We start from the raw sequence: 24,158 nt of genomic DNA, 5'->3' as shown, positions 1-24,158 counted from the left end.
GGCATATAGCAGCTGCTCTGTTAATATGTGCTGGTTGGTTGGATGGATGGATGCATGGATGGATGCATGGATGGATGCATGGATGGATGTATGGATGATGAATGGATGGTGGATGGATGGATGGATAATGGATGGGTGGGTGGATGATGGATAGATATATGGATACGCTGACCACAGGGAATACAACAGGTAAAAAAGGAATGAGGGGGGCTTCCCTGGTGGCGCAGTGGTTGAGCGTCCGCCTGCCGATGCAAGGGACACAGGTTCGTGCCCCAGTCAGGGAAGATCCCACATGCCGCAGAGCAGCTGGGCCCGTGAGCCATGGCTGCTGAACCTGCGCATCCGGAGCCTGTGCTCCACAACAGGAGACGCCACAACAGTGAGAGGCCCGCGTACCACCAAAAAAAAAAAAAAAAAAAAAAAGGAATGGTGGGTAGAAGTAGGGCATCCCCCCAAAAAGAACGCAGCACGAACAGAGGCCTGAAATCATGACGTGTTCCAGAAATGAGAAGTGGTTTGCTATGTCTAGAGCACAGAGCTGGTGGAATAAGAGGGAGGGTTAGAAAGGTTCCAGGGGTCAGATCATGGAAGGCCTTGTAATCACATGCAAAAGGGTTTGGGCTTCATCCTGCAACAAAGAGAAAGACATAGGAGATTTAAGCTTCAGCGTGCCACAGATGCATAGGTATATGCATTTGAAAAGATGGCTCTGGGTGCAGCATGCAGTCTGGGTGGGATTGAAGGTGGCAAGTATGAAGGAAGGAAAATTAGTCGGGAAGCTACAGCACTAGCCCTTTTAAGGCACAATGAGTACTCAGACAAGAACGGGAGGGATGAAGAGGACAGGATGGACTTCCAAGCTGTTTGGGAGGCCCAGATAACTGGACTTGGTGACCAACCTGCCATGGAATGAAAGCAGAATCCAAAGGAGGTCTAAGTCTCTAGAATTCAAGCCATCTTGAATTCTAGAGGGTGTAGTGAAGATGGTGAAAACAGAAAAGCTTTAAAGCTTTCATTGAAGGATGGGGTGACTGAAGGAGGACTCAAATTAGAATTCTGTGTTGTGCTCTTTTTTAAGGTAGGAGAAGAAATCCAGAAGAGGGAGATATTGGAGGTGTAAGAGGGAGTGGAGTTAACCAAGGTTCCGAGGCAGGAGGAAAGGGACCACCAGGACAGAAAGAACACAGCTTCTCTCTGAGATGTGTGGAAACATGTGAGGTGTGTTGAGATGGGAGGAAACAAAAGTGGAACCACGGTGGATGAGCTCCCAGGAGGCGAGGCAGGAGCTCCGGGAGTTCCTGTCCAGGGGTCCCTGTTTCCTCCGGAAAGGACAAGTCCGATCGTTTTCTGAGAATGACAGGTAAAGTCTTGCAGAAAGCATCCAAAGTTTGGAGTGGGAGGGGGAACAGGCTAGATTTTCTGGGCAGGGAGAGGGCCCAGCAGAAGGGAGAAGGCCAGGAATCTGACATGGTCCCAAACCCCATGGCAGTGTGTGTGGGATCCCTAGCGGTGCATCCATGGAAGCAGAGGATGAGACTGATGATGGACTGGCTGGGGTTCTGAAGGACAGCAGGAGGCAAGACAAGGGGAGGGTCAGTTGAGGGTACTGGTGACAGGAGAATGTTTAAAGCCATGGATCCTGAGAAGCGGGAAACAGATCAAAACAGAAATAAATGAATGAAAGAGCTAAAATGAGAGAGGGCTGTGGTCAGAGAGTGAAATATTTAACTTAAAATTTCAGAGGCAGAGCTAACTGCATTCTGTAATTCTGCCACTAGCTTTGCGACCCTGAGCAAGTTATTTCAAGTCTCTGGGCCTCAGCTTCATTTTTTTTTTTTCCCTCAGTTTCCTAAAACTTCATCACTTTACACTAAGACAGATGATACAAAGCAAACTTTATCAGAATTGCTATGTCCCACCTAACAGGAGTAGTGAATGTAAAGCATATAGTATTAGGCCAACGTTAGATTACTGTAAAGCTAATCATTCAGTTTATAACCTATCTGACCTGCTGGTCTTTCTTCCTCCTCTTCCTCCTACTCTCCCCACTGTCCAATCTGGGGATCTCTCCTTTGTCCAGAACTTAAACAGAGAACATATTAGGTAGGCTGGGGTGAGAGATCAGATGAACTTCAAATCAGCGTTGACTATACAGAAGATCCAAGATAGTCTACAAACTATTAGGACTAAAGTGAAAATTGAACAGTATTGCTAAATATAAAATCAATATTTGAAAATTAATATCTCCAAACAACATGAATAACTAATTAAAATACATGAAAAGATAAAAAAGCAGTAACAATAGTTACAAAAATTATAGGGTACCTTAAAAAAAATCTAACAAAAATAAAAGCTCCTTTACTGAAAATTACAAAATATTTTTGAAAGACATAAAAGAGACCTGAATCAATAGATAGGTATGCCATGTTGAACAGTCATTCAGTTAATATTTATGAAGCACCTACTATGTGCTGGGCACTACTGAGTGCTGAGGACACAGAGGTGAACAAAACAGACCAGACTCCCTGCCCTCACGGAGCTTAGACAATGATATAGACTATAGATCAGTCTACAAATTCAATGTGATCGCTATCAAAATCTCAATAGGATTTTTTTAACTAGATGAACTGATTCCAAAATCCATACAGAAAAATAAACATCCAAATCCAGGAAATTTCTAGGAAAAAAATGAACATGGAAAAAGTGCTTGCACTCCTAGATATCAACACTTGAGGCCCCAACACAGAGACAGACAAATAAGAGCAACAGAAGAGAACTGAGAACCCCCAAGCAGACCCAAGTGTGAATGGCAAGTTAAAATATTTGTTTTAAATGTCACTATAAATCATCGGAAAAGGTTGCACTCCTTCAGTAATAGTGGGACAACTGGTCATCAATACGGGGGGGTGGGGGGAAGAAGCAGATTCCCACACTTGACGCAATTATAAAAATATATTATAGATGAATTAAAGACCTAAAATGTTAAAACATTAAAACATTCAGTCTCTCTCTTTCTCTCTCTCTCTCTCTCTCTCTCTCACACACACACACACACACACACACACACACACACAGAGAGACACCTCTAAAAAAAAGTATTAGAAGAAATGTCTTTATGACCTTGAGTTGGGAAACAATTTCTTAGAAAGCTACAAAAAGCACAACTCATAAAAGGTTAATAAATCTAAATAGATGAACATTCAAAACTTGTGTTCTACAATATAATTCATAAATGAAGTAAAAAGACAAGCCACAGACCATAAGAAAATTTTGTATATAACACAAATTTTTGGTATCCAGAATGTAAAAAGAACTAATCAAACTTTTAAGAAAAAGATAAACCCATGGAGAAATAGGTCAAAAATATAATATACAAGTCAGAGAAGAGAAAAGGAGACTGGCTAATAAACGGATGAAAAGACCTTCAACCCTCACAGGAGGAAATGCCAAATATTTAGATGCCACTTTACAACCATTTGACTGGCAAAAATCAGAAGTCTGACCAAGCACGGGTGAGGGTGTGGGGAAACACTCATAATCATGGCAGATTGGAGTGTACACTGGTGCAATCACTCCAGGGAGGGATTTAGCAATATCCAGTAAAAGTGAAGGTAAGCACACTCATGAGCCAACACTGCCACTTCTAGATACATTTCTGAAAGAAATCTTGCACATGTTCCCCCAAAAGAAATGTATAAAAATGTTAATTGGGCCTCCCTGGTGGCGCAAGTGGTTGAGAGTCCGCCTGCCGATGCAGGGGATACGGGTTCGTGCCCCGGTCTGGGAGGATCCCATATGCCGTGGAGCGGCTGGGCCCGTGAGCCATGGCCGCTGAGCCTGCGCGTCCGGAGCCTGCGCGTCCGGAGCCTGTGCTCCGCAACGGGGGAGGCCACAACAGTGAGAGGCCCGCATACCGCAAAAAAAAAAAAAAGTTAATTGGTACATAGTTTGTAGAAGCAAAAAAAAAAAGGAAACAATCTAAATGTTTTCATCAATGGGAGAACAGAATAATAAATGACCAGGTACTCATAAGATGGAACACCAAACAACTATTGAAATGAATTAAGTACATCCGGATGCATTGAAACATGGATAGATTCTGTTGAAGGGGATAGCTCCAGGCAGAATTATAGGTAGCAGTATGATAGTATTTACCTATATCTTTAAAACACAAAAAGTCATACTATATATTGTTCATGAATACCCACAACTAAATAAAATATAATGACAGGCATGGGAATGAGAAACAGCAAATTCACAACAGAGGTTACTTCTGCGGACGGAGGGGACCAAAAGGGACTTGAACTTTTAGGAAAGCTCTTTCTCTCACTAAAAAAAAAAAAAAAAAAATCTGAAGCAAAAATATCCAAGTATTTTTTTTTATTTCTGATTTTTTTATCCATGAGTGTTTCAGGCATTATTTTCTGTACTTTCTGACTTGATTTTTTTTTCCATCAGCAACCCATATCTTTTTTAACAACTCCGATCAGAGGCTTAGAGGAAGAGAAACATAAAACTGGTTAAGTTAAGGTTTGGGAAGTCTATGAATTTCTGCCAACGGTGCTAGTTTTGTTTCCTATCATCCAAGAGAATGAGAAGTTATGTGGGCATAGTAAAATCTCCATGTGATGAACCCCACTAAGACAACGTTACGGGGAAGATGTCAAGGCCAGTTCTCCCAAAGTGTGCACCTCACCTCACGCATGTGTCTCTTCAGGTACATGTAGACACTCTGTCCAGTTTTTCGAAAATGTCTTTCCACATGCTCCCTTCCAAAGGCCAAAAACGTATTCATGCATACATAGAGTCCACCTTCAGAATTCTAGAAGAAAGAGACAGGTTACATTAGACAAGTAGTCTAGACACAGAAAAAGGGAAGGGGAAGGAAGGCAAATGATGACAAACAATGAACACAAAGTCTGGCCATCGCAGTCATCTCCAGTGACCTCCGAGGGCTCACAGTCACCCAGCGGCAGCTCCCGCCACAACCCTGGGTTCCCGGTGCTCCCAGACAGCTGAGCACAGTCTCACAGGCAGGGAGATACTCAGAGGCCTTGGGAAATAAACATGCCTGCCTGACTCTACAAACTGGGGTAAGGGACAATCACGGATAGAAGAACGTTGGCAACTGATCCAACGACCGTCACTTCATAAAATAATGTGTTTTTTTTACTTTTATTGAGGTATAGTTGAGTTACAATGTTGTGTTAATTTCTGCTGTACAGCAAAGTGATTCAGGGCTTCCCTGGTAGCACAGTGGTTAAGAATCAGCCTGCCAATGCAAGGGACATGGGTTCAAGCCCTGGTCCGGGAAGATCCCACATGCTGCAGAGCAACTAAGTCCGTGTGCCACGACTACAGAGCCTACGCTCTAGAGCATGCAAGCCACAGCTACTGAAGCCTGCGTGCCACAACTACTGAAGGCTGTGTGCCACAACTACTGAAGCCCACGTGCCTAGAGCCCATGCTCCGCAACAAGAGAAGCCACCGCAATGAGCAGCCCATGCACTATGAAGAGTAGCCCCCACTCCGCAACTAAAGAAAGCCCACATGCAGCAACGAAGACCCAACGCAGCCAAAAATAAATAAATAAATAAATTTATTTTTTTAAAGTGATTCAGTTATACATATATATATTCTTTTTCATATTCTTCTCCATTATGGTTTTTCATGATATTGATTATAGTTCCTTGTGCTATACAGTACGACCTTGTTGTCTATCCATCCTATATATAATAGTTTGTATCTGCTAATCCCAAATTCCCAATCCTTCCCTCCCCCAACCCCTCCCCCTTGGCACCCACAAGTCTGTTCTCTATGCAACGACCATCAGTTCAATGGTTCATCATTGTTCTTCCTCCTTGGTCACTGCAAGTCTCCAGAACATACAGTCTTTCTATCCTTTTAGCAGGACAGGATGCTTCAAAGATATTGTTCCCTTCCTTTGGTGATGCATGATATTTGACGGTACCCATTAATAAATGATAACAATTCAATAAATAAATAATAATATAATAAGTAAATAATAAAAGATGAAGTCCTCACATTATTACATGCCTGATATGTGCCAGGTGCTTTGCACATATTATTTCTAATCCCAACAATACGGCAAGCTGCTAGTATTACTTCTATTTTATAGTTTAAAAAAAAACTAAGGATAAGTCACTTGCCCAAGTTCACACAGCTTGGAAGTGTCAGAGTTAAACTTGAATCTATTTCTCTTTTATCCCTCTCTGCCATACTTCAAATATTATTTAGTTATAGACATACTGCTACAATGAACAGGCAAGGATATTGTTCACATTTAAAATACTTGATTTTCAGGACTTCCCTGGTGGTCCAGTAGTTAAGACTTCACATTTACATCGCAGGGGGCCCAGGTTCCAGCCCCAGTCTCCCTGGTCGGGGAACTAAGATTCCACAAGCCCCAAGACATGGCCTAAATAAATAAATAAGATATTTTTCTATCCCAATTTCCTCTCTCCTTTTCTCTCACTTTGCTTAATGTGCTTCTCCATAAACTTAGTCTATACAATTAGCCATCCTTTCCTCAATGGAAATGGATTTTTATTATGATCCTGTTAGTCTCACCCCTCCAAATAATTCTTTAAAAAACAAAAATTTTAAATACCTGTTAGAATTTGCCAACAAACACCTACCAAAATTCCTTACAATGAATTTTAGTAGAGCACAAATTACAGTATCAAAAACAGACACTGATGCTCATTACAAATATATGAAAAATAATTTTTAAAGTACCAATAACTCAAGATTGTTTATTTTTTAAAATTTCAAATAAAATTTTCCAACATCGTATCTATGGTTTATAAGCCAGACATAAAGGAGCCTTGTCGCAACAAAAACATTATAACTGGGGCTTCCCTGGTGGTGCAGTGGTTAAGAATCCCCCTGCCAATGCAGGGGACACGGGTTTGAGCCCTGGTCCAGGAAGATCCCACATACCGCAGAGCAACTAAGCCCGTGAGCCACAACTACTGAAGCCCGTGCACCTAGAGCCCATGCTCTGCAACAAGAGGAGCCATCGCAATGAGAGGCCCGCGCACCGCAACGAAGAGTAGCTCCTGCTCGCCGCAACTAGAGAAAGCCCGCGCACAGCAACGAAGACCCAACGCAGCCAAAAAAAAATGACATCACTAGAATAAAATTAGAAAAGTTCTTCAACTAGGGGCACCACATTACATTCACCTGATCAACAGATTAGATAAATATTTTCAAAAGATTTTTTAAATAAACATTCTTTTGCATAGTCATAATCCTTAAGAAAAAAAAATATTGCATCATTATTATAACGGTCAGCTATTCATTAAGCCCATTAAATTGAGCATCCCACAGTGTGATTTAAATAAAAGAAGAACAACACTTCCATTCTCTTCCAACAAAATGTAATTCGATCAAAAAGAACTCAAACCAGAAGATACAATGGGGGAAATATGAGATTTGTAAGCAGAGGTCCTAAACTGCCACTACTTAGCTCTGTTGCCTAAACAGGTTGTCAGATAGTCTCTGAGCTTCAGTATTTTCCTCAATAAACATGGCTTTAGCAATAATTCCCACTTCACAAGGTTTCGTGAAGTTCAAAGGTGCTGAAACACCCTCCATGCTATAAATTATTACATAAACATCGATAATTATTTATTACGAGCTAAAAGGTCTGTGTGCTACCTGTATCTCCTATTATCACAATTATTTTATAATTGGGGGGAAGAGCAGAAGGAAGAAAAAAGTGAGCCTGACAGCCATACAGGCTGGCGATAACAAATATTAATCTGTCAGAAAATGTAGTAGGCAACTAGTGGGGGAAGCAAGAAATTAGCAAGCAGAAGAAGAAAAACGTTCAAGCATAGCATTTTTCTGAAGAAAAATATAGAATAGCTATATGATGCGAGAGTATATAATCTCTAAAATAATCATACAATCTTTGCTAATTTCATTGCCAAGAATTTTTTACTTATTAGGGAATTTGATAAAAATTTAACATGCCAAACATTCAATCTCAAATCTCTGGAGTCACCTGATACTGTCACAAAGTCCATAATCAAAGAAAAAAATGCTTTGGCACTCATAGATGACCCCACATCGCGAAGGATTCTATTACAAACATCCAGGGACATCTTCCATCCCACATATGGGCTGGCCTCAGAAACAGCATATGCCCCTCTCTAGCGGCTCTGAGATGTAAGCACTGCCCAAGGGACTTCCCAGAAGTTCTAAAAATTCAAGACACACTGAGACAGAAAAACCCTTTAAAAGCTACCCCATATAGAACAAAACACCCCAGTCTAATGATCTACACTTTCTTCCCTCTTGCCTCATTATTGTCTAAATATTGGTCCTATAAGACACTTTCTTTCACATACAAAATCAATATTCCATGCCATGTGCTCTGAGTGGCTTCTCTCCTAATGATGACAAGTCTGTGCTGACACATCTCAACCAGATTCCTTTGTGACCAAAGCACAGAGACTGGTTTATAGCCTGGGATCAGAGCTAAGCTAATTGACTCTTAAGAGTTTTCAAATCCTCACCCTCATCCTCTCATAGACCACCCACACCCCCACTAAAATCACTGCCCCAGAAAGCACTATAAAGCACTTGCCTTCATGTGGCCAATAGTGCAGCCAAGAAATCAGGAAGGACCTTCTTGTATAAGTACTGCTAAAACTGCAGAAACCAAGGATCACATCTTGGTTTTTGTAATAATGCTAGCAGAGTACACACAAGAAAAGTAACTGCACTAGATGGTAAAGATGGGGATGGACCACCTCTTTCTTAATATCCAGTGTCTTTTGTCTTAAGATTTGGTGTGATATGTCTTAGAAAAAAATAAAAATTTTAAAAATGTTTTAAAAAAAGAAACCAGGAAGGTTACAGAACAGTACAAATTGACAGTGAAATGTAGCTCAAAGAATAAGAGGGCAGAATACAAACTAATACATTTTTCAAGTAATAGTGGTAGACTGTTTACTAAAATAGATTACAATAAAATTCACATATACTGGGTTAATTTTTTTAACAAACAGTAGCATAAGAATGGAGATTCCAAAAATATATTCATTCTATGATAATTGCTTAATATACGTCAAACCACAAGATACATAAAAATAAGGCGGGGGGGGGTAGAAATCACTAATAAAAGTTACTGGGAGAGTTACACAGCAGTATAGAAGAAAATTAATCTGGATCCACATCTTACACCAAACACTATAACGAGGTCCAGATAGATCCAGGAGAAAAGCATCTAAAAAACTAGAAAAAAGAGCAGAATAGCATATTTATCCTACTTGTGAAGGGGAAAATAATTTCTGGCCAAGAAAATATATAATATCAAAAGAGATGGAGTAGTTGAGTATAAAAATGTAAACACTAAAGAACAAGTTTTGCATTACAAAATATAAGGAAACAAACAGAAAACCAACAATAACAGAATGGGGAAAGATGTAAAGTATAATGAAGAAAAGCTTATATCCAAACCATGTAAAAAGTGATAAAATTATTGATACAAGATGTCAACATTCAGGTTCAACTTGGTAAGAGCTCGCTGTTGTTTTTTTAAAGATCGTTTAGTTTTAACTGTAAGAATATACTAAAATCAAATCACCATAACTACCTCCTGAAGTAAGCAATTAAACAATCTCGAGGCAATTATTCACCTACTAAACTAGCAAAAAGTATTAATATTACACAGCCTGAAGCCATGGAGAAAACCTGTATATCTACTCCTACAATATAGATCGGTTCCACCCTTCTAGAGAGCAATAAAACTATGACCTTTGACACAGTATTTCTCCTTTGAGTATGACGGCAGGAACCCAACAGTAAGACAGAGGGAAAAAAAAACTAATTTGTACAAAAATATTCACAAATGAACTATTTATAATAGGAAAAAGTAGCAATGGCCCCAAATAGAGGAACTAAGAACTTGAGATATATAAACACAACAAATACTGTAACATTATTTAAAATGACAAATGTATGAATTCTGTGCAATTGCGTACAGAAAATATGTATAGAATTGTGTATAATGTACATACAAAAAATAATGTTCATGGAAAAAGAACACATACTGATGACAAGGAAGAAAAGGGAGAGGGGAAGGGAGGCTGTACGCTGACAAAAACCTGAAGTGAAACTGGAACAGATCAACGGTTTTATATTTATTTAAGTTCTTGACTTGGGGGTCCTCAGCCTCGCTTCCCATTACCTTTGTGCTTGGTCTAGAGTGGTGTTTCTCATACTACTGTCGTGAAGGACCAGGTTGTTTCGTTTTGTTTTGTATTTTGTTTTGCTTTTATTCATTAAGGAAAGATACATGGTCCTGGTGGTCCCACTGCACGTGGCTAGTTCTCAGCTCCAGCCAGGTGTGAACTGACATGTGTAAGCACCACAAAACCCAAATGGGTCTATATCCTGTTCAAACAAACTAATCCACTGCTGATGCACTTGGATGTGGCTTCAATGTCAAGTTGCTATAGAAATTTCTAAGCACCTACTCTCAATGTTTGTGCTTATATCTCATGGCACCAGTCAGCTGACCACACTTCAAGTAGCCCTGCTCTAGAGCTAGGTGAACTGCCCAGTTCTGAGAGTCTCACTGTCAGGAAAGCATCTCTTCAAGGACCCCCAGGGACACCAGGACAGGCCTCAAGTCTTCAGAGCAGCCTATGTCAAAATCAGCTGCACATGTCACTGCCTGCACATCTGCAGACACTGCCCAGGTCCCACACCCCTCTATCAACCTGCCAGCCTCTGCCCATGACCGATTCCCACATCCCTCTGCTCACCCCCCTGTACTGATGGTGCTTAACACCAAATCCACTTGCATTTCACAACTGTTAGCATCTTGTTCATTGAAATCTGCAGCTGTGAGAAACCCAAGCTTCCTTCATTTGGGACCACCACATTCAGAAGCTGAGCCATGCATGCATTTGCTCCTTGAGGGCAGGAAAATTGTATCACATTCATTACTGAATTGCAAAAACAGTACCTGAACAGTGCAGAGCAGGACAGGACAAACATGGAACTTCAAGTTTTGTTATTTGTTATTTGTTGTAGTTATCTGTCGTTTAGTTACACAGTTTAGTCTCTCTCTCTCAAACCGGTCCTCAGTGCCCTCCCGATCTGGATTTAAAATACACTGCGCAGCACAGGCTCGATTTAAACTCTTTGGCATAACTAAACAATGGGAATCATCAAAAGAAAACCGATGGCCGGGCATAGAAAAACAGACTGAGGCACCAGCAGGAATACTCACTTTTCAGGTTTGTTTGGCTAAAGTCATGCTCTTAGCAACATGGACACCAGAAATGCACTGTCCCAGCTCTCCTGCTTTCCATAACCAAGAGCCAGCCTCACATGGTTCTTCAAGACAGCAATGCTGTCTCCACAACCCCTTCCCACCATGGACCCTATCTGGCTCCTACTTCCAGAGGCCACCCAGCCCAGAATGACGAGTGTGTGCTTCTCTGCATGGTCTTAGCTAAAGAAGATTCTAATTATCATTTACATGATGCACTGTACAGAAACGTGACCAAGATGCAAGACTTGATTTAGAAACCTGAAATTAGAAGGAAGTCAAGAAATACCACTCAGGGCTTCTCAAAGGCTCCATAACAATTCCCTCTGTCAACTTCTCCCACCCCACGATCAAATCCCTAAAAGAGAAGAGCAGCATTAGAAGCCCATGCATTGTTTAAACCCAGTCTTCAATGCATTTCAATACAGATACAAGAGATACAGAGCCATTCACTTATTACTTTATGTTGGATGACCCTGCATACTACTCAGAAGTAACATCAAGGACAAAATCACCTTGTTTTACACTGCTTGCCATTTAAAAGAATATTAAAACCCTGGCGAATATAAAGGTCAAGGTTATAACATGTTTCAGAGGAGCAAGTGAACAGTCATTTTAAATAAAAATACACCACACTGTCAATCAGTAGGTGTTTGAAGAACTTTGTTTACGACAGTGTGTTCTTGGAGACCAGCCTCCGCTGGAAAACAGGAAGGGAGAGGGAGCCTGTGTGAGCCGCGCACTCAGGAAACAGTGTCCTGCATAACCCTTGTTTGTATAACATCAGAACAGTGTGGAAAACAAGTGGTCACTGCCTCAAAGAGAAACATGATGTAGGTAGATGGAGTCACAACAAATCCATGACACACACACCCATGCACAAGGGAGACAAAAGGGACAAGAACGCAGTATTTCCTAGAACACTGATTATTTAAAAAGAAAAAAAAAAAAGGAGAGAAAGGAAATGAACTAAAATAACTGCTTATAATAGTGAAAAGAACTAACCCCCATGCTCAAGAACAGATTTGCTTAGTAATTTACGGTACATCCATGAAACATAACACTTCTTCAGCCATTTAAAATTGACTTGGGATGAGTATTTACTAATAGGAAAAACTGTACATAGTATTTTTGAGTGAAAAAAGCAAGTAACAAAAGAGTGTGTACGATGTAATATACACAACACGCACACGCTCCACGGCACAGGATGTCGTAACAGCATCGGTAAATAAGGTGTGATTTTTTTTTTCCTTCACATAGTCTTTTGGCATTTTCTAATTTTTCTTTAGGAACATGGATTCACTTTTTATTAATAAAAACAACAATATTTTTCTTAACTGAAAGTATTTAGAATCCAAAAATATATGTGGAATAGAACAGGCAGTCATTCAAATGTTTCCTTTTCTTAAACCAAGCTTTCCTTAGGCTTTCACAACTTCACAGCTTTAAGGGTCTGGATATTCTCGCTACTCCAAGTAAAAGTGTGGTTTGAAATAACTAAGAGATTATCTCGAAATGAGTAGCTAAGGAAACGTGGGAACACACAAGTAAAAGAGAGGTGATTAGGAAGGCAGACAAGAATGTGATTACAACTGAGAAAAATGAAGCTAATCAAGGACACTACCCCAGTCGGATGCCATCTAAGTTTACAGGCGGGGATGGTCTCTGCGGAGTCTGGGAAAGAAGCTATGAGAGAGAATGAGGCTGTGATGCCTTCTCCGGGGGCAAGAGAAGGGGGGCGGGGGGATGTGGGGCAGGAAGTTTATTCAGCAGAGAGAGAGACAAGCAAGCTTGGTGTCCTGATAACATTTACATCCTAGCAAGGAGAGACAGAAAATAAACAGAAAGAGACATAAAAGATAATTTCTGGCAGAGATAAGAGTGATAGAGGAGCCTGAGGGTGGAGACCAGGGAGTTGGGGTCTTGAAACAGCGTGATGGGGGTGGAGCATGGGGGGCTCTCCGGGAGGGCGAGATCTCAGGATGAGGGACCAGGCAAGCACAGTGGAAAGAGAACCCTCTCTAGATGAAAAAGCATGTACAAAAGCCACAACTCCAGGAAAAGCCTGGCTATGTCCTCAAAAGACAAAGAAACTCAGGGTGCTGGAGTTGAGGGAGAGGGAGGAGAGGTCTGCAGAGACAGGAGAAGAGCAGGATGCAAAACCACTGGAGGATTCCCAGATGAGAAGCGCCACAATCTGATCTACATTTTTAAAGATCACTCTGGGACTTCCCTTGTGGCGCAGTGGTTAAGAATCCACCTGCCAATGCAGGGGACACGGGTTACGGCCCTGGTCCGGGAAGATCCCACATGCCATGGAGCAACTAAGCCCGTGCGCCACAACTACTGAGCCTGCGCTTAGAGCCCACGAGCCACAACTACTGAAGCCCGTGTGCCTAGAGTCCGTGCTCCGCAACAAGGGAAGCCACCGCAATGAGAAGCCCGCACACCACAACGAAGAGTAGCCCCCGCTTGCCCCAACTAAAGAAAAGCCTGCGTGCAGTAACGAAGACTCAATGCAGCCAAAAATAAAAAAATAAATTTATTTATTTTTTAAAAAAAGATCACTCTGGCAACAGGAAGGGAATTATGGGGAGAGGATCCAGAGAATACATGGTTTCAAGGCTACTGTAAAGTCTAGACCCACGCTGTCCAATACAGTAGCCACTAGGCATATGTGAATGTTTCAATCTAAATTAAATTAGGTTAAATAAAAAACAGTTTCTTCATCGCACTGGCCACATTTCAAGAGCTCAGTACACAGTCACATGTGGCTAGGGTTACCATACTGGGCAGTGCAGATATGGAACAATTCCATCATCCCAGAAAGTCCTTTAGACAGCCCTGTCTAAACAAGGCAAGACGGCACCTTAGCCTCTGGGGGTGGCAGAGGAGGGAGTGGGGGCTGGGTTGCTCGCGGCAGAGATGGGGAGACTGGGGTAGATTCAGTCTATAACTTTAGGGTATAGCCCATAAGCATAGAAGACAGAATAGCTGTAGAAGTGTGTGGGAAACGGCAGAATCGAGGTCAACCCCTAACTGCTTTGATTCATTACTTCATAAGACTGCCCACCTCTCTCTGCTTGACTCTTGCTTTCATCAAGCAAGCATCTGCCTATTAATCCAGCCTCTCAGATACTTCCATATCTGAACGGTACATATGAATATTCCAATGACCGGAGCACAGATTCTCCAGTACAATCTGGCTTCTAGAGCAAAACAAACAGACCACAGTTTTAAAATACAAAAATTAAGTACACGCAGATGGGAAGTAAATGTGCAGTCAGAAAGTAAAACGAGGTCGTTCCTGGTGGTCCAGTGGTTGGGACTCCACGCTCCCGATGCAGGGGGCCCGGGTTCGACCCCTGGTCGGGGAACTAGATCCCACATGCATGTCACAACTAATAGTGCACAGGCCACAACTAAGAAGTCCGCATGCCGCAACTAAAGATCCCACATGCACAACGAAGATCCCACGTGCTGCAGCTGGGACCCAGTGCAGCCAAAATAAATAAATAAGTAATATAAATTTAAAAATCAAATTAAATTTTAAAAAAAGAAGAAAGTAAAACAAAGTTCCAGATCAAGTGCAGCAAACACACAACCCACAGAAAGGGGAAATGTGACAGAGAAAAATCACTATCAAAAAATAGGCTGGTGGGGGCTTCCCTGGTGGCGCAGTGGTTGAGAGTCCGCCTGCTGATGCAGGGGACACAGGTTCCTTCCCCGGTCCAGGAAGATCCCACAGGCCGCAGAACTAAGCCCGTGCGCCACAACTACTGAGCCTGCATGCCACAACTACTGAAGCCCACATGCCTAGAGCCCGTGCTCTGCAACAAGAGAAGCCACTGCAATGAGAAGCCCGTGCACCGCAACAGAGTGGCCCCCACTCGCCGCAACTAGAGAAAGCCCGCGCACAGCAATGAAGACCCAAAGCAAAAATAAAATAAATAAAATAAAATAAATAATTTTATTTTAAAAAAAAAAAAGGGTGGGAAAGACTCAAACAGCTCACCAGTAGAACAGAACTACCAGAATACAACATTTGCAAAATCCAAAACCTTGGTTTCAACAGCAAATCCACAGAAATAAATTTGTCCAAATCAGCTAAGTAGAAAAAAAACAAACACATATAATCCCAAGAGACTGTAAGCCTCTGCTAAATGTTGATAAATCATGCTTGTGGCCATGAAGTGTGAAGAAAAAATAGACATGTTAATGCAGTCATGATTCTTCTAGTTTGCTCCAACTTTGACGTTCTCTCTGCAGGGAACTCCTACGCCTTACAGCTGCACAGCCTGGTCCCAGACGGCTAAAGGCACAGTCCAAGCAGCAAGGTTTTGACACACTATAAATTTACTGTTCCACTGAGGCATCATTTATTAACTTTTTTCCTAAGTATGAAACTAAATCCTTGCTCTGGGTATTTGGAGCCATGAGGATGCTGTCATCTGAAGAGCTGGGAAGGGTTTGGGCAGGATACGAGGAAGAGCAGCTACTACAATGCTCAGAGGACAAATGGGCAAAATAAAAATCATCAGAGAATGAAGACACTGAGGTAAGCATCTTCAGCAGCACTGAACTGAAGCTATAATCCATCTAAGTAATTCCCAGCTTACATCTAAAAAAAAAATTGTGAAACCACCTTGTCAAAGGTAAAAACCTCTTATAGTCTTTTCTTATTATTTTTAAGAATAGATGGCTTGGGCTTCCCTGGTGGCGCGTTGGTTGAGAGTCTGCCTGCCGATGCAGGGGACACGGGTTCGGGCCCCGGTCCGGGAAGATCCCACATGCCGCGGAACGGCTGGGCCCGTGAGCCATGGCCGCTGAGCCTGCGCGTCCAGAGCCTGTGCTCTGCAACGGGAGAGGCCATAACAGTGAGAGGCCCGCGTACCGCAAAAAAAATAAAATAAAATAAAATAAAAGAATAGATAGCTTTCTTCAGGATTCATTTCCCCTGATAAACTATATTAAACATGAAGATTAGGTTTCCAGGCTAACCCATAAAAAGTCCATCAGTATGAGCTGAAGTTGAGTATGAATAACACCCCTGAACAGAGCTCCCCGCAAAGGAGGCTAGCAAACACTCCACGCCCAAGGCTTCTGCTACCAGACAGAGCCTCACAAAGAATTACCAAGTACAGGACGTCCCTCTATGGCAACCCCAAGACCGTATAATTCCCATTTCACCTTCTTCTCGGAGGGATCCCCCCCACTACCTCCCACTAAAGAGAAGGATAGCAATAAGTAGTATTCCACGGGCAGCCATGAGTACAACAAACCCTGCAAGGTAGGTAGTACAGAAGGGAAAACCAAGGCTTAGAGAAAGTCAGTGAAATTAAGGCACTTGCTGAAGTCCTGCTGCTATGAAGTAGTAAGAAGGGGGGCAGACCGGGACCCAGGCCAGTCTGGTCCCCCAAGTGCTACCGGGTTCAACTGAGAAGCAGATGTCGTTTTGGTGGCAGGAGCTAGGTGGGCGGCTGGCAGTTAGCACAGGCCATTGTAGGGGCCTGGGGAAAAGAGCAGTTTCTTCCTTTTTTTCAAGGCTGTATCATTCCAAGAAAGCAGAAGGGAGCCACCCCACTGAAGTGAGTAGCCTGGGCCAGATGCTCTGCCAGGCCTTCCTGCAAGGGAGGGGAGAAGCTGGAGCAGGCCCTGAGAGCTCCACTCCCCGAACTCAAAAGGACAGCTGGAGGGGACTTCCCTGGTGGTCCAGTGGTTAAGACTTCGCCTTCCAAGGCAGAGGCTGTGGGTTCGATCCCAGGTCTAGGAGATAAGATCCCACATGCCTCGCGGCCAAAAAACCACAACATGAAACAGAAGCAGTATTGTAACAAATTCAATAAAAGACTTTAAAAATGGTCCACATCAAAAAAAGTCTTAAGAAAAAAGGACAGGACAGTCCTTGGAGTTAGCCTTTCCAGGCAGCTCCCTGACAACAGCAGTGGCAAGACCCACCGGGCAGGGCTCCCACACGCTAGGGAAGCAGCTGTAGGGTTTGGCAGCCTCCACGGTACACGCACCCTCATCAACTTCAGCCACTAAACTGGATCTATCAGTGGTCCCGTTCTGCTGGTTGGGGGGTCTGGAGAGAGAGCCCACACCAACTGAGGCTCCTTCCAAAGCCTCAGGCTGGAAATACTGCCCCGGGCTCCTGTCTGAGTTTCTCTGGAACTTGGGCCAATCGGTGGGAGGGCAAGAGGCCTGTGCCAGTCTCTGCTTCCTCAACAACCTGGGGGGCAAAGATCCCAGGAGCAAAGAGGTGGGGTCCTGAGGCCCGTCAAAAGGAAGGGTTACTCACAAATCCAGGGTCTCTAAACTAGGGGCTGCCAAACTCTGCAATCCGAACCCTGACCTCTGAGCTCCAAGCCAGTCAGTCCCCCGTTTTCCCTGTGGGCACCTCACCTTCCTCATCTATGACCTTGATACACTCCACCTCCCAGGGTACCGGCTGTGAAGTCATCTTTAACTCCTCCCATTCCTCACCCACTGCATATTCTGTGACTAAGTTGAGCCATATCTTTCATCGAAATCTCTACCGAGTTTAGTCCCAACACCCCACCATCTCTATCCCCACTGCCATCACCCTCAGGAAAGCGCCCCCCTCCGATATTACAAGAGGCTCCTAGTTGAATTCCGATTCGAGGTCTCCCTACCTCCCAACCTACTCCTCATTCCACTTCCAGAACAGCCACACCAAATAACCACGGCCTCATGCTGTTCCCTTGCTCTTAACTGGCCTACTCATCCGGTCTAATCTCATCCAGACAATCTCCTTCACAACCCACAGAAGTGCCAGCCTTGCTTTCCAGTCTCCCCAGTAATCCTCTCTTCCATAAGCCAGTGAAGGCTCTCATTTACATGCCTAGCTTGGTGACACCCCCACACCTTTGTCTCCCCTCCTCCAAAATGCCACCTTTCAGATCCCATCCAGTTGTCTAGGCCAATAACTCTTCTAGACTTTACTGATTACTCCTGTGCCTGAAATCTCCATTCACACGTTACAAGTGCCACACGGTTCAAAACTTAAATATCCTATAAGTGCTTCAGGGTCTAACCTCATGACATATCAGGGCTTACGTCCCATCTCTGTCACAAACTGAGATGTCTGTACACGTCTTTGAACAAGCTAACTTCCCTGACTCCCAGTTTCCTCTCTGTAAAACATAGTAATTATCATTTATAACCAGTTACAATTATAATTAAATGAGATGCTATATATAGAAGTACCTAGAACAGTATTTGACTCATCATAGACACTCAAAATTGGTGCTCACACTCCACTATGATAGAGAGATCCAGATCATACTCTCCTTTCCTGTGGTCCTGTTTCTCTCCTAATACTCACACGTCCCCAATAGCACCTAGCTCAGTCCTGGGGGCATAAGAGGTGCTAAATAAGTATTAGTACTTGCTAATTAACACAAAACAAAATGTTTTATTGTTAATCTTATTACAGGAAGCACATACTATTCTGCAACATCTCTAGTCTGGAGTCTCGTTCAGATTCATTAAATTCTTATTATTTCACTCTGTATGACAGACTCTAGGTCTATCCACCTCATTACAAATAGCTCAATTTCATTTCTTTTTATGGCTGAGTAATATTCCATTGTATATATGTGCCACATCTTCTTTATCCATTCATCCGATGATGGACACCTAGAGTCTGTCATACAGAGTGAAGTAAGTCAGAAAGAGAAAGACAAATACCGTATGCTAACACATATATATGGAATTTAAGAAAAAAAAATGTCATGAAGAACCTAGGGGTAAAACAGGAATAAAGACACAGACCTACTTGAGAATGGACTTGAGGATATGGGGAGGGGGAAGGGTAAGATGTGACAAAGCGAGAGAGAGGCATGAACATATATACACTACCAAATGTAAGGTAGATAGATAGTGGGAAGCAGCCACATAGCACAGGGAGATCAGCTCGGTGCTTTGTGACCGCCTGGAGGGGTGGGATAGGGAGGGTGGGAGGAAGAGAGACGCAAGAGGGAAGGGATATGGGAACAGATGTATATGTATAACTGATTCACTTTGTTATAAAGCAGAAACTAATAAAAAAAATAGTGACTATAAAAAAAAAGAACATCCAGAAATAAAATTAGTGTATATAAGGAAACAAGATATTACAAATACCATTGTCTCTCAGTAAAAACTGGGTTATTGAGTAAATGTTGTTGAGATAACACAGAAGATCATTATTTATATCATATACAAAATATCATTATAATCATGTTCAATATATAAACATTACACCAATCAACACACAAACATCAAGCTCAGTGACATTTCCCATCCCAAATTTGATGCAAATTGATTACTAACTAGTAACTAAGGTGTAGAAAAATTAAGCAACTTGCCCAAGTTAACATAGCTACTAAGTGATGAACTAGGATTTGACATCTGTCACGTTCCTAAGTAAATTCTTTTGCCTCCATGCTAAAAAAAAAAATTCTTATTATTGCCTTGTCCTGCTGTTCCAGCTCTAAAAATGGGTGCTCTCGTTCACATCTGCCCTGCCCATGGGGACAACGGGTGTCCTGGGCTGATCATGAGTGGCAGCACAGAGGCCTGGGCGACACCCACAGACACCAGCTCTCTTGTCACCTCCCCAAGGGGCATCATGTGTGATCACTTCTACCAAGATCCTGGGGCATCTAGAATCATAATACACAAAATACTCAGCAACTACCCAAGACACATTTCCCTAGCTTTTCAAGGGTCCAGCTTACGACTTTCCAGACAATATGATAAAGTAAAAATATGGCATTGGTTATTTTTAATAACATTTTTTATTCCAAAATGCATGCTCATGATTTTTTTAAAAACAGAAAAACAGAAAAGATACAGCCTTACTAGAACAGGTTCCCAAACGGCACAGCTTTCAACCCTTAATTCTCTAAGACCTCAGCTATTCTGTGTCTTCAACAATCGGTATCCCAACCACGATAGAGATGAACAAAGTGCTTTGAAAGCACAGGAAAATAATTCTCTAACGCAGCTTGGGGGTGTGTGGGGAAGACCCCAGGAGAACACCTGAGCTGGTTTTTAAGGATCGGTGGGGTTTTCAGGGGGTGAGGGGTTGGGAGAGGGCATTCCATTCCAAGCACAGGCCAACGCATGGAGGGATGAAAGCATGGGGCATCTGAAGAACACAAAGGTGCTAAGGGACAACACTGGCAAGGAAAGTTGGATCAACGTGGTAAATTGACTCGTTTGCTCTGTTAGAAAAGTCTGAACAGTGCCACTGAAAATTCCTAGGCAGGGAAGACAGGATAAGACCCATGTTCTAGAGAAACAACTGGGAGTGCAATGTGACAGATAAAAGGAAGGCAAGGTGGTCAGTTACGAGGCTTCTGCAAGAGTCCATCCAGGCAAGAGGTGATGAGGGCCTGAGCCCTGGCAGTGGAGAAGGAGAGAAGAGACCAAGCCGGAACCCAGTCACTAATGGAAAGTGACGTAATAGAGACAGGGATACACCTATGTCCACAGCAGCGTTATTCAAATAGCCAAACGGTGGAAGCCACGCAAGTGTCCACTGATAGCTGAATGGATAAACAGAATGTGGCGTATACATACAATGGACTATTATTCAGCTTTAAAAGGGAAGGAAATTCTGACACATGCTACAACATGGATGAACCTTGAAAACAAAGTAAGTGAAATAAGCCAGTCACAAAAGGATAAATTCTGTATGATCTCACTTACATAAGGAACCTAGAGCGGTCAAATTCATAGAGACAGAAAGTAGGATGGTGGTTGCCAGGGGCTGGGAAGAAGGAGGAATGGGGAATTATCGTTTAATTGGGAAAGAGTTTCAGTTGTGCAAGATGAAAAGTTCCAGAGATGGACAGTGGTGACGGTTGCACACAACAATGGGAATGTACTTAATACCACTGACGTGTATACTTAAAGTGGTTAAGATGGTAAATTTTCTATTGTATTTTACACAGCTGTTTAAAAAGAGAGAGGGAGAGGGAGGTAGAGTGGATGGCATTGTACATCTCGCAGCCTGGGGCACTAAATGAACGGCAGCACCTTGAACTGAGCTCCAGTCCACAGGAAGAATGTAGTGGAGAGAAAAGAGAATTCAGAGATGCACAGATGTCCAGGTTCAACGTGAGCTGAGAATACAAACTCTCCCCAAAAGGCTCCCTGACAGGGTCAGCATCATCTCTTACATTCCCAGACTCTAAAAATGACACAACTTTAAAGGGTAATTAACTGTTGCCAAAAAGAGACAGCAAGTGACTTCTTGATTATTAGATTAGAAAAGCAGGACTCTAGGGTACATAGGGCTGATTACATACATATGTCAATTTCACTCCTTTCTGAAACCCAAATAAAAGAACACTTAAGTGATTTTGTTAAAATATAAACCACAAACCTGGAAACTGTGCTGTAGATGGGTAAGCACTAAAAAGACTAAGATTAGCTGATAAAGCCGAATCCTAGCCCTGCAGGAGGAAAAGCCAAGGTTCTATCTGATTTACACCCCAGAATTTCCAAAAGACTCCAGAAAACTCCAGGTTACTCTGAAATTGGGGTAAAAAGGAGCTAAAATAAGGAGGAAAGGTTGAAAATCTATGTAGGTACTACTCAGCACCCCAAGTCCCTCCTCCACACCAGCAAACTACTGATTTATTCTCTAAAGCAGGTAAAAACAAAGGATTCAGGTCTGTGGGACAATGGGCTCAGTTAAGAATAGGGGTACCATAATACATGGAGAACTAGACACGTATGTGTAATGTACATGTATCAGTACAGAACAGGTCAGAAAATACAAACTGTTCTAGGTATTTCAGGCAGGAAGAGATTTACTACAGGAAATTAGAGGCTTACAGAATCATAGGAAGAGCTGAGAGCCAAGGTCAGAGAAACTACCACTCAAGTTCAAGAAATCAGGATGCACAAGCATCACAAGCAACTGAACAGATGATCCCAGCTCCCCCATGACTGATGTGTCTTTGAGTCCCAGAAGGACATTCAGAAGCTGACTGAAAATCTCACATCTGCAATGTGAATTGTGCAATAGCAATAGTGGCTTCTCCTTCTCTTTCGCCTTCCAAATCTCTCTGGCAGAACCAAAATCAGAATCATGCCATCAAAGGACTCTGGGAAATGCAGTGTCCATGTTCCCAGCTCCTGCAACATGGGAGAAGGCTTAGCAAAACAGGGATAGGGTTGAGAACCAAGAGATATTATCCAGCTGGTATTCTATACCCATATGCTGAGACCACCCTCATCCTCTTTTGCTCAGCTCCCCTGAGTCCTGGCAGACAGGTCTTCAGTTTCCAGGCAAGAGATGACAGAAGTCTCCTAACCCATGATCAAAGGGAAAAAATCAGGATGCTAAAATGTAAGGTTCCCCAAAGAAACAGCCCAGCCAGATGATCCTACAGTAAAGTTGATATTCAAAAGAATAAAGAATTCTCATCTCTAAAAGAGCCAATAATTCGAGCCCAAGTAGTTGCAATTGTTTTCAAAAGGAGTCAAATTCTCTAAATTTTAATTTGCTTTAAGAAGAATGTATGTGTGAAATATGACATTATGGTTGAGCTAAGATTAACAATAAATTATTCAATCACCACAATGTGAAAATGTGAACCCACAAAAACCTCAATGCAGGTGGGGTATGTCACTGGAGTAACCAGTTGTACTTGCCTAAACTCTAGAACTTTGGTTTTCAAAGTATGGTCTGGGAACCCTGTGATGCCCCAAGACCCTTCAAGTGATCTGGGAGGTCAAAACTATTTTCATAATGAACTCATTTGCCTTTATCACTCACATGCTCTCATGAGCATTTTTCAGAGTCTACGTGACATCCAATGACATCATCACTCTAATAAGCTAAGGGAATGGAAGTTGTTTTTTAAGTTTTTCTGTCTTAATTTCTAATATGGTAAATGTCAATAGATAGAAACCACATAAAAGCTCTTTGGGGTCCTCAAAAATATTTGAGTATAAAGGAGCCAAAAAAGTTGAGAATTTTTGCTGTAAAACAACTTTTTAGTTAGTTGATTTTGAAAGGGAACTTTTGATATGTAAAACCACTTAGACTTAGTTTAAGTTTATATCTTCCAAGAGAAAAAAAAACAATCTGTAAGTTCCTAAATTTTGCTTTACTATCTTATATCTGTTTATCCATCAGGAGGAGGATTTTTCCACATAGACCCTAAATTAAATTATTTTTTCCCCTGGGAAACAACTAAACACCATGATAGCAAGTCTCACTGCCCAGAAGGCAGCATACGCAGCACAATAGTAAAGAGCAATCCCTACAGGGACTCAAACAGATACTTGTACACCACTGATCACAGCAGCTTTATTCATGATAGCCAAAAGGCAGAAACAGCCCAAATGTCCATTGACAGATGAATGGATAAAGAAAACGTGGTCTATACAAAATATAGACTATAATTTGGCCTAAAAGAGGAAGGAAATTCTGATACATACTGCAACATGGATGAAGCTCTTGAAGATATACTAAGCGAAATAAACCAGACACAAAAGGACACATACTCTGTGATCCCACTTATATGAGGTACCTAGAATAGGCAAATTCATAGAGACAGAAAACAGAACAGTGGTTACCATAGGCTGGAAGTAGGGAGGAAGGGAAGTTATTGCTTCATGGGTATAGAATTTCAGTTTGGGATGATAGAAAAGTTCTGGAGATGGATGGTGGTGATGGTTACACACGATGCGAATTATTTATGGCACTGAACTGTACAATTAACATGGTTAAGTTGGTACAAATAAAGAACAAAAAAGCAGAGATTCTAGAGCCAGATAACCTGGATTCAAATCTCAGCTCTACCACTTACAGTTT

At 42.2% G+C, this 24,158-nt stretch overlaps 1 protein-coding gene and 1 non-coding gene across 3 annotated transcripts in view; one reads left to right on the top strand and one right to left on the bottom strand.

Annotated features, from left to right (window-relative positions):
- Positions 1 to 24,158, bottom strand: part of USP13 (ubiquitin specific peptidase 13) — a 123,465-nt gene that overhangs the window by 94,397 nt on the left and 4,910 nt on the right. For both annotated transcript variants that reach the window (XR_009532593.1, XM_060099178.1), the window contains exon 2: positions 4,697 to 4,822. Coding sequence is in view for 1 of the 2 variants with exons in the window: in XM_060099178.1 (XP_059955161.1) it covers positions 4,697 to 4,822 (126 nt within the window). In the remaining variant the exon portion in view is untranslated. The remainder of the gene's footprint in view (positions 1 to 4,696; positions 4,823 to 24,158) is intronic.
- LOC132491492 (small nucleolar RNA SNORA81) lies at positions 8,657 to 8,833 on the top strand. Its single transcript, XR_009532705.1, has one exon. It is a non-coding gene; the product is annotated as a small nucleolar RNA SNORA81 (small nucleolar RNA).

Source organism: Mesoplodon densirostris, chromosome 5 (genome assembly GCF_025265405.1).
Source record: "Mesoplodon densirostris isolate mMesDen1 chromosome 5, mMesDen1 primary haplotype, whole genome shotgun sequence".
NCBI classification, from domain to species: domain Eukaryota; kingdom Metazoa; phylum Chordata; class Mammalia; order Artiodactyla; family Ziphiidae; genus Mesoplodon; species Mesoplodon densirostris.
The sequence above is the reverse complement of the archived record's forward strand: the minus strand, read 5'-3'. Positions and strand labels throughout refer to the sequence as shown.